General features: G+C 38.0%; 1 protein-coding gene across 1 annotated transcript in view; it reads left to right on the top strand.

Moving 5' to 3' along the window:
* Positions 1-10204, top strand: part of LOC117307154 — a 42635-nt gene extending 32431 nt beyond the window's left edge. The window contains exons 7-13 of the mRNA XM_033791823.1: positions 459-827; positions 1962-2102; positions 2980-3171; positions 4943-5018; positions 8206-8364; positions 8776-8916; positions 9963-10204. Coding sequence (XP_033647714.1) covers positions 459-827; positions 1962-2102; positions 2980-3171; positions 4943-5018; positions 8206-8364; positions 8776-8916; positions 9963-10031 — 1147 coding nt within the window. The 3' untranslated portion in view covers positions 10032-10204. The remainder of the gene's footprint in view (positions 1-458; positions 828-1961; positions 2103-2979; positions 3172-4942; positions 5019-8205; positions 8365-8775; positions 8917-9962) is intronic.
* The last annotated feature ends 2514 nt before the right edge of the window (positions 10205-12718 follow it).

The raw sequence follows: 12718 nt of genomic DNA, 5'->3' as shown, positions 1-12718 counted from the left end.
GGTCTTAAAGATGAAGGAGTAGAAAAAAACTTAAAGCCAGTGAGTGTTGATTGTTAGTGTGTAGGAATTATTAAGGTTTATTATTCCTACAAAACCAAAACAATAGAAAATGTCATACAATTTTAGTCATCATTTGCTAGCAAGAATTATATAATCCATATTTTCCAAGCACAATCTATGCATCTAATAAATGTGACTTTGATAAAAAGTATAAGGATTAAGGAAATTGTATAATAAAGAATTTTGAAATTGGTTGACAGGAACCGCCAGTTATCTTTCCTTTGCCTCTGGTAGGCCTACTGTTGTTGAGTAGCTTCGATACAATAATAAAAAAGTGTTTTCCCTTTAACTATAGTTATACTTGAAACTACTCGTACATTATCTTTGTATTCTCAGATCTCAATACAAATGCATGTATTTTCAATAAAGTATGTTGATGTTCAAATTGTACTTTACAGGGACCACTCAACAAACAGAAGAATGAAAGAATGGCAGAATAAAATAAAGGCAGAATGTGAACTTCCCAACTCAGCACCTGCTACTACGACTGTCGTGGTGAAGACAACAATGCAAAGCACTATTTCAAGGTATACTCAGCCCTTGCCAAAAGTCAAACGTTCTCATTCAATGTCACACAACACATCAGACAGACATAGTAGTATTGCAAGTGAGCAATCCTCGGTTAGGAAAACGGAGCGAAGGAAGTCTCAGGTGGAGAGACAGAAAAGAAACTCTGAGATATCAAGAAGAAGTAGTCAAGTTGAGATGGTTCATCAGCGAGAACAGAAGAAAGCAGAGACAAAGGTGGTGGAGCCTGAACCACTCAAGTAAGTTTCCATCTTGCAAATGTTGATCAACCATTCAGTGATGCATGCAGTATCAGGTCAGCCCTATTTCATATAATAAGGCTTTGGGCTAAGTAAATTTATTTGATAGAGTATGGAAGCAGTGAAGTAGAGTAAACAGAAATAGGTCATTATGAGCCCCTAAACTGGTTGCATTGTGTGTTTAAAGGCAGTGGACACTATTGGTAATTACTCAAAATAATTATTAGCATAAAACCTTACTTCGTAACAAGTTATGGGGAGAAGTTGATAGTATAAAACATTGTGAGAAATGGCTCCCTCTGAAGTGACGTAGTTTTCGAGAAAGAAGTACTTTTCAACAAATTTGATTTTGAGACCTCAGAATTGGATTTTGAGGTCTCGAAATCAAGCATCTGAAAGCGCACAACTTCAAGTGACAAGGGTGTTTTTTCTTTCATTATTGTCTTGCAACTTCCACAACCAATTGAGCTCAAATTTTCACAGGTTTGTTATTTTATGCATATGTTGAGATACATAAAGGGGGAAGACTGGTCTCTGACAATTACCAATTGTGTCCAGTGTCTTAAAAGGAACACGATAAATAATAATAACAATAATAAGACTTGTAATGCGCACATATCCACCCTGCTGGGTGTTCAAGGCGCAGTAAAACCAAAAACAAAAACAAAACACAACACAAAGAAAAACAGACACAAAAAACTAGTCATTGAAAACCTGTGACATAAGGTAAGTTTTGAGGAGGAATTGAATTTTGCGGTACAAAGACAAGATCGAAGATTAAGTGGTAGAGAGTTCCAGATGCGTGGCACAGCTGAAGAAAAAGACCTGTCACCCCATGAAAGTGATTGGTGGTCTACCGCAATTACATTACACTAATGGGGACACTGACAGAGCACTAGCGAACTGATAAATAAACAACAATGCGATCTTACATAATTGAGGAGCAGCGGACACCGATGTGTGTCATGAAATCACCTGCAATCTTTTGGACAGATGTGCCCAAAACAATAGTCATTGGTTTTCGTTTCTTGGGTGAAAAGGGCTCTATGAAACATTCTGTATGTTTGTTCGTTGTTGTGAGATAAAAAAAGGTACTTAAACTTGATAGCTAAAGTTGCTCTTTGTGTTTTCCAGGAGTGAGGCTGTTACTTTAAGTGAAGATAATGAAATGGAAATGGAGATGAAAGATGATGCCATTGATAACTCTACACCTGTGGAAGTAGCAATGGAAGAAACCAAGGATGAAGGAGAGATAGCTGCTACAACCGATGTTAGGTATACATCCAGGTTTCTTTTGACAATAGGGGAAGGCGTTTCTGTTCCTTGTCATCAATCATTGTTAATATAGGCTTCTCTGAATAATGATTTCTGTTCCTTGTCATCAATCATTGTTAATATAGGCTTCTCTGAATAATGATTTCTGTTCCTTGTCATCAATCATTGTTAATATAGGCTTCTCTGAATAATGATTTCTGTTCCTTGTCATCAATCATTGTTAATATAGGCTTCTCTGAATAATGATTTCTGTTCCTTGTCATCAATCATTGTTAATATAGGCTTCTCTGAATAATGATTTCTGTTCCTTGTCATCAATCATTGTTAATATAGGCTTCTCTGAATAATGATTTCTGTTCCTTGTCATCAATCATTGTTAATATAGGCTTCTCTGAATAATGATTTCTGTTCCTTGTCATCAATCATTGTTAATATAGGCTTCTCTGAATAATGATTTCTGTTCCTTGTCATCAATCATTGTTAATATAGGCTTCTCTGAATAATGATTTCTGTTCCTTGTCATCAATCATTGTTAATATAGGCTTCTCTGAATAATGATTTCTGTTCCTTGTCATCAATCATTGTTAATATAGGCTTCTCTGAATAATGATTTCTGTTCCTTGTCATCAATCATTGTTAATATAGGCTTCTCTGAATAATGATTTCTTTTACCACTCTATAACAAATCAAAAGATATCAACCCTTGGTTCATCTGTCGTGGTCAAACTGCCTGGAAATATTCAGTGTTTTTAATGCATTTCACTATTTAGAGCTCTCTGTCTATACACATGTAGATCTGATTCCATATACTTACAACTAGGTTGCTTCCACAATAACCAATCTAAATTGTGAAATGATTTATTGTGTAATTGACTAGGCCGAATTCTGAAATGGAGATAGAGATTGTAGATGATGACCCGAGAAGGCTTGGCTTACATCAGAGCTCTTCATTCTGCAAGATCACCACGCCCAATCCACTCACATCTATCGATATAACTCTACATATCTCAGCTCATCAAAAAGAAGAGTTGGCAACAAAATTCACCAAGCTGGACTCAAATAGAGATGGGTAAGAAAACATCCATTCATAATAACAGCCATCCTTGTAAATACCATGTTTTGTTTTATAGTTTTATAATTGGCAAGAAGATATTGATATATTTTTGCCATTTTGTTGGTATTTATCTTTGTATTACAAATTAAACAATTTCAAACTTCAAATATTTAGTTGTTTGTTATGCACATTGAATTTGAAAATGAAAAAAAAAACCCTGATTTTTAAGTTGTAGATTAAATTCCCTTTTGAATGACAAAAGCATGATGTTGAAAATGAATTGTCCAGAATCTTCAATTGGTAACCTTAAATCATCATATTGATTGTTGGCAATCTGAGTTTAAAAACTTAGTTAAGACAGTTGAGAACTTTGGAACCAGGTGAAGCAGTTGAGGCAGTTATTTTGGCCTGTCATTTATTTTGCCGTCCCTCCACTCCCTGTCCCACCGTGTGTCCCTCCATCTCCCCGTCTAATTATCCTACGCCTCCTTGCCTCCCGTCCTGCCTGTTTGCCCATAACTCATAATTTCCAGTTTTGCAGGGGTTCTTGTGGTTCTTTCCCAGTCTCGTTTATACCCCATTCTAATGTTTTCCAGTTTTGCGCAGGTCCCGCTTATAGTGGCCCTTTTCCTTTTTACGGTTGATTTTCCCCAGTTAGTTCAGTTTAATATTTTCCTTTCCAAAATCCCATATCTTCATAGTCCCTTTTTATTTTTTCATTTCCCTACCCCAGCCCTGTTCATTTTGTTCGCCGTTCCCGGTCCCCCATTCCAAAGACGTACCACTGTGTGCCCCTACCCTCTCCCTGCCCCACCTGCCCTCCCATAACCCAAACCTCCGTCGTGCCTCTGTTGTGATCCTCGTAATGATCCCGTTCATGTTCTGTGCCTCCACCGTATGCGTAAAGTTACTGGATGCTCGCGCTATGACTGTGACATCACCAAGGGCAGACCCCCTGACAACCCAAGGGTAGCCCCCAACCCCAAAGTTACTAAACGCTCGCGCTTTGACTGTGACATCACAAACAACACATTCCCCCAACCCATGTGTACCCCGAAATTGACCCCGGGACACATCAATTCAGCAGGGTGTGGGCACAAACAATGGCGGCGCCCATGCGATTTATGCATCACTATTGTATAGATGCATGTAATGTTACATTTTTACACTGTGATGATGTATGTCTAACCTATTACCATCCAAAAAAATCATAAAGTTGCACTTCTGTTGACAATCAGATGTTTTCTGAATTCACAATAGGGGTAAAATATACATGATATTTTAGAACATTTCAGCTAGTTTTGTAATTTGAATGAGTTAAAGCCGTTGTCACTCAGTTTTGTACCATTGTGCATATAAATTTTGCATTGTTTTTGGGAATATAAATTGACAAACAAAAACACGATAGAAATGATTCAGTCTAGGCACACCTACTTCCTTTTTTTGTAAAATGTTTAACTTTGCAATTATATGACTCAAAATATATTGTACAAATTTGAGATTCACTAAATTCTGAGTAAGTATTGTGTTAACCAGACCATAGTCCATGGCGTAGAATGGTAAATGGTGCACGTGAAATGCCTTGACACACAGTCATGGACTTTATTAAACGAGTATCATCAGTAGAATGTCTGGTTCATTCACACAAGGTTCCAAGAAGGTACAGTCTGCATAATTTATTACCTAAGTAGTCTATTTAGTTACAATTCTAACTTGTTCACATTTTATGTAGGCATATCAACCTTTCACTAATAGTTACAATTCTAACTTGTTGCCGTCTATTTAGGCATATCACCTTTCAAGAATTGACGAGTGTTCTTCCAGACTCACTAACAAAATCTCAGAAGAAGTTTATCAAAGAGGTAAGTTTTCTTTGGAAGGGACACATCTACATTTACATGTATATAATACATTCATCTTTCCCCTCTGTCTTTTAAGGCACTGGACACCTTTGGTAATTATTATTCTCATTTGACGTTTCCCAACATATGCATAAAATAACAAATTTGTGAAAATGTTGACTCAATTGGTCAAATTTATTTGCTTTAAGATGCCTCAAAATGGCTCCAGGCCTGAAGTCTTATAGCAGATTCAAAATTTTTAGTGACAAGATACCTCTTTCACAAAAACTACATTACTTCAGAGGGAGCTGTTTCTCAAAATGTTTTTTTTGCTTGTTACCATGGTAAGTTTTTATGGTAACACTTACTTTGAGTAATTATCATTAGTGTAAAGTGCCTTGAATTTAGTATGTATAAATAAATAAATAAGTAGTATCCAGTCTGTGTGCAGGATACTTAAAATGGTGAAATGTTTGACATTGTTTTCAAAGTGAAAGTAAACTTTTTTCTCTATTGCCTCCGATTGATATTTTATTGTCCATTCATTTTAGTCTGCTGTAAACCTTGAAATCTTAGAGCTAAGTGATTGTAAATCTTCAAGGTTTGAAGTTAAAGTCCAGACAACATATTTGTGCTTATGTCATCACATGTACGTCATTACATGCACGTCATGGTACATCAAATCGTTTCAAAATTCTTAATTCATAAATACCTCAGACAGTTTCGCTATTCCTATTGGTGGAGAGTGCGTCACGTGGGTGTGTATAAACCTTTGTTTATGACCAGTAAGAGTGTTGAAACATAGGCGTGACACGCGAGCTTGTACCTGTTCTTAAAAGACAGTTTCTTCATATATTGGTCGAGAGCAATGGCTGAAACAGTTGTGCCACATCACGCGACACATCATTCTCTTATAAGGAGTTGTTTACCCGAGGGCGGCGGAGGGCTTTACCATTTCATAGCTGGAGGGGTGTTGTGTTGAAAGAAATCATTGAACAATTATAATTTTTGCATTTATTTTACTTTTTGACCAAAAAGTGTTGGTGTTTTTGACCGAAAAGGTATTTATGAATGGGAATCAAAGGGTGTTGAATCGATTTTCAACTAGTGGTTTAAACCCGCCAAATCTAAATAGAGAAAAACAGAAGTTGAAGGCACTTCTTGTTAAAAAGGTATTTCATTCCACCAAAAGGGTGGAAGGCCAACCCCGACAGGTAGCCATCGTACCTGTAGAAGGCCAACCCCGTAAGGTAGCCATCGTACCTGTAGAAGGCCAACCCCGACAGGTAGCCATCGTGCCTATAGGAGGCCAACCCCGAAAGGTAGCTATCGTACCTGTAGAAGGCCTACCCCGACAGGTAGCCATCGTACCTGTAGAAGGCCAACCCCGTAAGGTAGCCATCGTACCTGTAGAAGGCCAACCCCGACAGGTAGCCATCGTGCCTATAGGAGGCCAACCCCGAAAGGTAGCTATCGTACCTGTAGAAGGCCAACCTCGACAGGTAGCCATCGTACCTGTAGAAGGCCAACCCCGACAGGTAGCCATCGTACCTGTAGAAGGCCAACTCCGAAAGGTAGCCATCGTGCCTATAGGAGGCCAACCCCGACAGGTAGCCATCGTACCTGTAGAAGGCCTACCCCGACAGGTAGCCATCGTACCTGTAGAAGGCCAACCCCGACAGGTAGCCATTGTACCTGTAGAAGGCCAACCCCGACAGGTAGCCATCGTACCTGTAGAAGGCCTACCCCGACAGGTAGCCATCGTACCTGTAGAAGGCCTACCCCGACAGGTAGCCATCGTACCTGTAGAAGGCCAACCCCGACAGGTAGCCATCGTACCTGTAGAAGGCCAACTCCGACAGGTAGCCATCGTACCTGTAGAAGGCCAACCCCGTCAGGTAGCCATCGTACCTGTAAAAGGCCAACCCCGACAGGTAGCCATTGTACCTGTAGAAGGCCAACCCCGTCAGGTAGCCATCGTACCTGTAGAAGGCCAACCCCGACAGGTAGCCATCGTACCTGTAGAAGGCCAACCCCGACAGGTAGCCATCGTACCTGTAGAAGGCCAACTCCGACAGGTAGCCATCGTACCTGTAGAAGGCCAACCCCGACAGGTAGCCATCGTACCTGTAGAAGGCCAACCCCGACAGGTAGCCATTGTACCCGTAAAAGGCCAACCCAGTGAGAAAGATAGCAGGCTAAACCATGTTATAGACTTGCACAGTCTATTTCCAGAGTTGTAAGACACAGAATCAAGTGATAGTATGGTGTACACTGCGTCCAGGTCTCACAAGCTGTACAAATTTCATTTCTGTTTGAATGTTGGCAGAAAGAAGCTTCCCTGCCTGTAATTGCAGTGCTAGACATGACTAGTCCTAAAATAAGGGAATCAAAGTATGGTGAAGAGGTTTTCAACTAGTGGTTTAAACCTGCGCTGAGGCCTGGACTTGATAGTTTTACCGAGACGAAGTCGAGGTAAATTATCAAGAACCAGGCCTCGGCGGGTTTAAACCACTAGTTGAAAACCGATTCAACACACTTTGATTCCCATTCATAAATACCTTTTTGGCCAAAAAACATCAACACATTTTGGTCAAAAGGTAAAATAAATGCAAAAAATTATAATTATTCAATGATTTCTTTCAACACAACACCCCTCCAGCTATGAAATGGTTAGGCCCTCGGTTAAACAACTCCTAATAAGGAGATGCTGTGTGCGTTGGGCGTATCGCGTGATGCACAACTGTTTCAGCCGTTGCTCTCGACCAATATGAATGAAGAAACTGTCTTATACGCACAGGTGCAATCGCGTGTGTCACGCCCATGTTATAACACTTTTTACTGGCGTCACATCGTCCATTCAAACAACAACTGGTGATGCCCTCTCGACCAATTAGAATGGATAATCTGTCTTGGGTATTTATGAATAAGCCATTCAAAACACATGTCGATGACATATCCATACTGAAATATGCACACCACAGAAAAATGAAACACGGGATGGTCAAACCATGGAGGCTATTTCTACCTCCATCATCAAACAAAGAACAAGTTTAATAGATGTTTTAATTTGCATCAGGTGTACTTATTTCGGTTTTACCCTTTACATGGATGTTTATTAGGACTGTATACTCAGTAAACTGGGTTGTGTTGGTTGAATTCAAGCCTACATTGCGATTAAAATTATTTTTTACTATTGACTCCTCAGGTATATGAAGCAGTAAGTAGTAGCACCTTCTTTGGTCTTGAGGAGTTTGTGGGTGTGACATGCCTAGGAGAAATGATGACCAAATTACCTGAACCCATCAAAGATTCTTATGATGATGTAGACTTTGCCTCAATCCAAAGCACCATTATGAAATATGTTGTAAGTGAAACTCTTTCGTTCCAAATCCAAAGTACATTCAGTAAAATCAAAATGCACTGCTATGACTACTTATACCTGTCATTTGAAATGACTGCATCTAAGCTCTTTTAACCACTGCCATGAATTCCAAAATGTTCCTCACCAGCTAAGGACCTAGTTTCTAAACAAATCCTTGCTAACCTGAAAAATATGCATATGTCAAGCACAAATGTTCTGCTTTTGGAAATTCAAATTTGGCTCATAGTGTGCATAGTAATGAAACTGGGCACAGCTTCAGACCTTTAAGGACTTTATATCCATTACTAACCACACCATGGATGCCTAGCTACTATGACTGTCGTACACTCTATAAAGGAAATAATACACATGGGTGCAGTTGGTTGTTGATACTTGCTCTTGTTTTTGTCACAGATGATGTTTTCCACAGTGGACAGGCAACAAACTGGAGCCATATCTGTAGATTCTCTACTGGAAGTGCTATCCATGGCAACAGATAGAGATTTGAAATCTGATCAAAGTCAAACTGAGCAGATTTTGGCAACAATTGCAAAGGTTGGAATATAGAGCTCATTCATAATCTCCCCAATACAAAATTTCTTCTCCGAATCACAAAACATTTTATCTATATATAATCATTATTTATATAATCATTATCTTATATCATTTGCTGATATAAGGGGTTTCTTTTAATTCTTTAGTCTCAAGATTCATTTTGTTTTGTTTCCATCTTTCGTTCTCTAAAACCAAATCAATTGCTGTATTTTCTTTCTATATTGCGACGGTACTGAATCACTATGCCATTTAATCAAATTTTTACAAAAAGCTGTCTACTAAAACTGAAAAACTGTTCACCAAAATATTATGTGGATATAGAAACTTCCACTGTCAAAAAACATTGCAGATGTTTCTTTAATCATCATGATATGTAATTGCAGTTGAAGTGTCGATCTTACATGTAGGTAACCAAATATAGTGTGTTCGTAAATGATGGAATTTTGCCTTTGATGATGCAATCATGGGACATGTAGCACACAGGCTCAGTGTGTCATTTGTCTACAGCCTTTTCTGTTGTTGTTAAACAAACTGCCTTGGTTGACATGGACAGCCGAATGTTAGTAATACACTCAATCGTTATTTACAGATAGTTTAAAAAAATTCAACATTTTCTGCAAACTTTCTATTAAATAAATTACCTTCCATAATTAGTTGTTTTCAACAAAATGAACACAATGTTTGAATATTTTTTGTAACATTGTTACAAACAGTTGCAATCTGTTTTTGATTTGCAGTTTCCAAAGTTTTCCAACCTGGGTTGGCAAAAACTTGGGATGTGACGTTGCAAAAGAAAGGTTTATTACCAACTGTCATCCATTTTAAAAAGTTTGGAAATTGCTTATTATTCTACCTATATTTTGTTTGTTTACTAAGGACAACGTCTTTTCCATGACATACTCTGACTGCTAAATTCCATGTCTGTACATGTATCATCAAAGGCACCCCCCCCCCCAAACACGTCACCTATCTGTTACCAACAAATATGCTGGAATGACATTAATGTAATGTCGTTAACAATTCTTCTCCTTTCTTTCTGTCAACAGAATGCAAGTTCAACAATTGACAAAGTAGAGTATCTTGCCTACCTGCCATTCTTTCTTCAATGTAGATGATACAACATGTGTTTGATTTGATATATTTTATACATGTATTGGTAGTTTGAATATAGGTGTTTCTTTTGAGTGTAGTTGGTACATATCTCACTTTGTCATTCATTAATAATAACAAATTCTTATATAGCGCATTTCACAATAACCGTATCAATGCGCTTTACATTAGTGCCCTGGTCATAGGGCCAATAACATCCCTTTTTAACGTTTCTCAGCTCCCTTGGGAGTATACAACCTGGGCAACAGTTTATATCGCTCCAAAGGCTTTTTCATACACAATATCAACCTCTACCGTCGCAGGTACCCATTAATACCCCTGGGTGAAGAGAAGCAATTATAGTAAAGTATCTTGCTCAAGGACACAAGTGTAACGACCGGGATTCGAACCCACACTCCGGTGACTGCACCAGAACTTGAATTCGATGCTCTTAACCACTCAGCCATGACACTGCACCAGAACTTGAATTCGATGCTCTTAACCACTCAGCCATGACACTCTATTCATTGCAGTGATCTTTCATTATTATGAAAAAGGAATCAACAGCAAACAAATCTTAAATCTTGGAGTCTGGAGTTGAACCCAATTTTGAAGCCTGTTCGTGTGGATCATTATAAATTCTTCATTTATTTAAAACATCTTTTCAACCATATTCTTTTCATAATAGTTTCTTTTACAGCCCATAAAACCAAATCTGAAGCCAATGTGTGCCTTTAGTATGAAACTTACTATTAAAACAAAACACCTCCTATGTAAGATTTGTTGTTTTTAGTTCTTAATTAATCACAGGAAGAAGAATTTCTACATAAAGTTAGTCAATGAACCTGATAGCCCAATTTACATAACACAAATAAATTATTACAAATGCAGACATTCCATTCTGTAGTTTTATTTACTTTGTAAATATAGTTGTGTATGCAATAAAAGTGAATGTATGGTTTTTAAGAATTGTTTTAGTATTGATTACTTTATTCTTAAAGGGAGTACTTGGTAAGAATATCAGCATTACTCCCACACAAATATCAGCATTACTCCCACACAAATATCAACATTACTCCCACACAAATATCAACATTACTCCCACACAAATATCAGCATTACTCCCACACAAATATCAACATTACTCCCACACAAATATCAACATTACTCCCACACAAATATCAGCATTACTCCCACACAAATATCAGCATTACTCCCACACAAATATCAACATTACTCCCACACAAATATCAACATTACTCCCACACAAATATCAGCATTACTCCCACACAAATATCAGCATTACTCCCACACAAATATCAGCATTACTCCCACACAAATATCAACATTACTCCCACACAAATATCAACATTACTCCCACACAAATATCAACATTACTCCCACACAAATATCAGCATTACTCCCACACAAATATCAACATTACTCCCACACAAATATCAACATTACTCCCACACAAATATCAGCATTACTCCCACACAAATATCAACATTACTCCCACACAAATATCAACATTACTCCCACACAAATATCAACATTACTCCCACACAAATATCAGCATTACTCCCACACAAATATCAACATTACTCCCACACAAATATCAACATTACTCCCACACAAATATCAACATTACTCCCACACAAATATCAACATTACTCCCACACAAATATCAACATTACTCCCACACAAATATCAACATTACTCCCACACAAATGTTTGAAATGCTTTCAAGAAAATGATAACGCTTTAATGCCACTCTCACACTGTGGCCATTATGATTGCGAATGTGCTTACAAATGGAAATATTTGCAACATTCGCCATGGCTTCGTAAGCGTTGGTAAGAAATTCAGAATTTTCACCTTATTATGGTCAATCACACTGTGGCGAATATTCTTGCGAAAATAAATATAATATACGAATATGAATATTTGAATTCGCCCCAAAATTGTGATTAATAGTGAATATTTTCTTTTCTGTAACCCCTATATTACGAATGCTTTCCACATCTGCCAATGCCTTACAAATAGCCATGAACGTTGCGAATATTTGGACCGAGCTTCCAACAATTTCAAATATATATTTCAAATATACTGTTTTGAATGCTTACAAATGGGCTGACGAACGTTAAGATTGCACTTGATCGAACGGTTGATGACGCGGCCGCAATTGCTACTAATAGTGGAGAGAATCTGCCTCTTGCTCATTGTTCGTTTGACTCTGGAAAGAAACAGCAACACCACATTTCAAGGCTTGTTATTTCACTAATTAGCAGCCACCTGTCTCACTCAGAGTGCCAGAGTGAAATAATGAAATTTAATTGAAAATTGGGACTTATACTCTCTTGACACCTCCCTGGGGCAAATGCCATTTATATTCGCAATACTTGTCTAAACATTGGCAAGACATTTGCAATACATTCTTAATGGAACTTTGAAAATAACTTGCGTTTGCAAGCATTGGTAACCATTCATAAGCATTGGCAATCCAGTGGGAAGTGTTCATAAACATTGGCAAAAGGTTCGCAACAAATTGGTGAGCCATTTTTCAAATATTCATATTCGCAAGAATATTCCCCACAGTGTGAGAGCAGCAATAAGCATTATGATTTTAACAATTATTTTTATTGTAACCCATGTCCTACAATTAAAGGCACTAGACATCTTTGGTATGTGTCAAAGACCAGTACTCTCACTT

This window comes from Asterias rubens, chromosome 2 (genome assembly GCF_902459465.1).
Source record: "Asterias rubens chromosome 2, eAstRub1.3, whole genome shotgun sequence".
Lineage (NCBI taxonomy): Eukaryota > Metazoa > Echinodermata > Asteroidea > Forcipulatida > Asteriidae > Asterias > Asterias rubens.
This window is presented reverse-complemented; position numbering and strand designations above follow the sequence as displayed.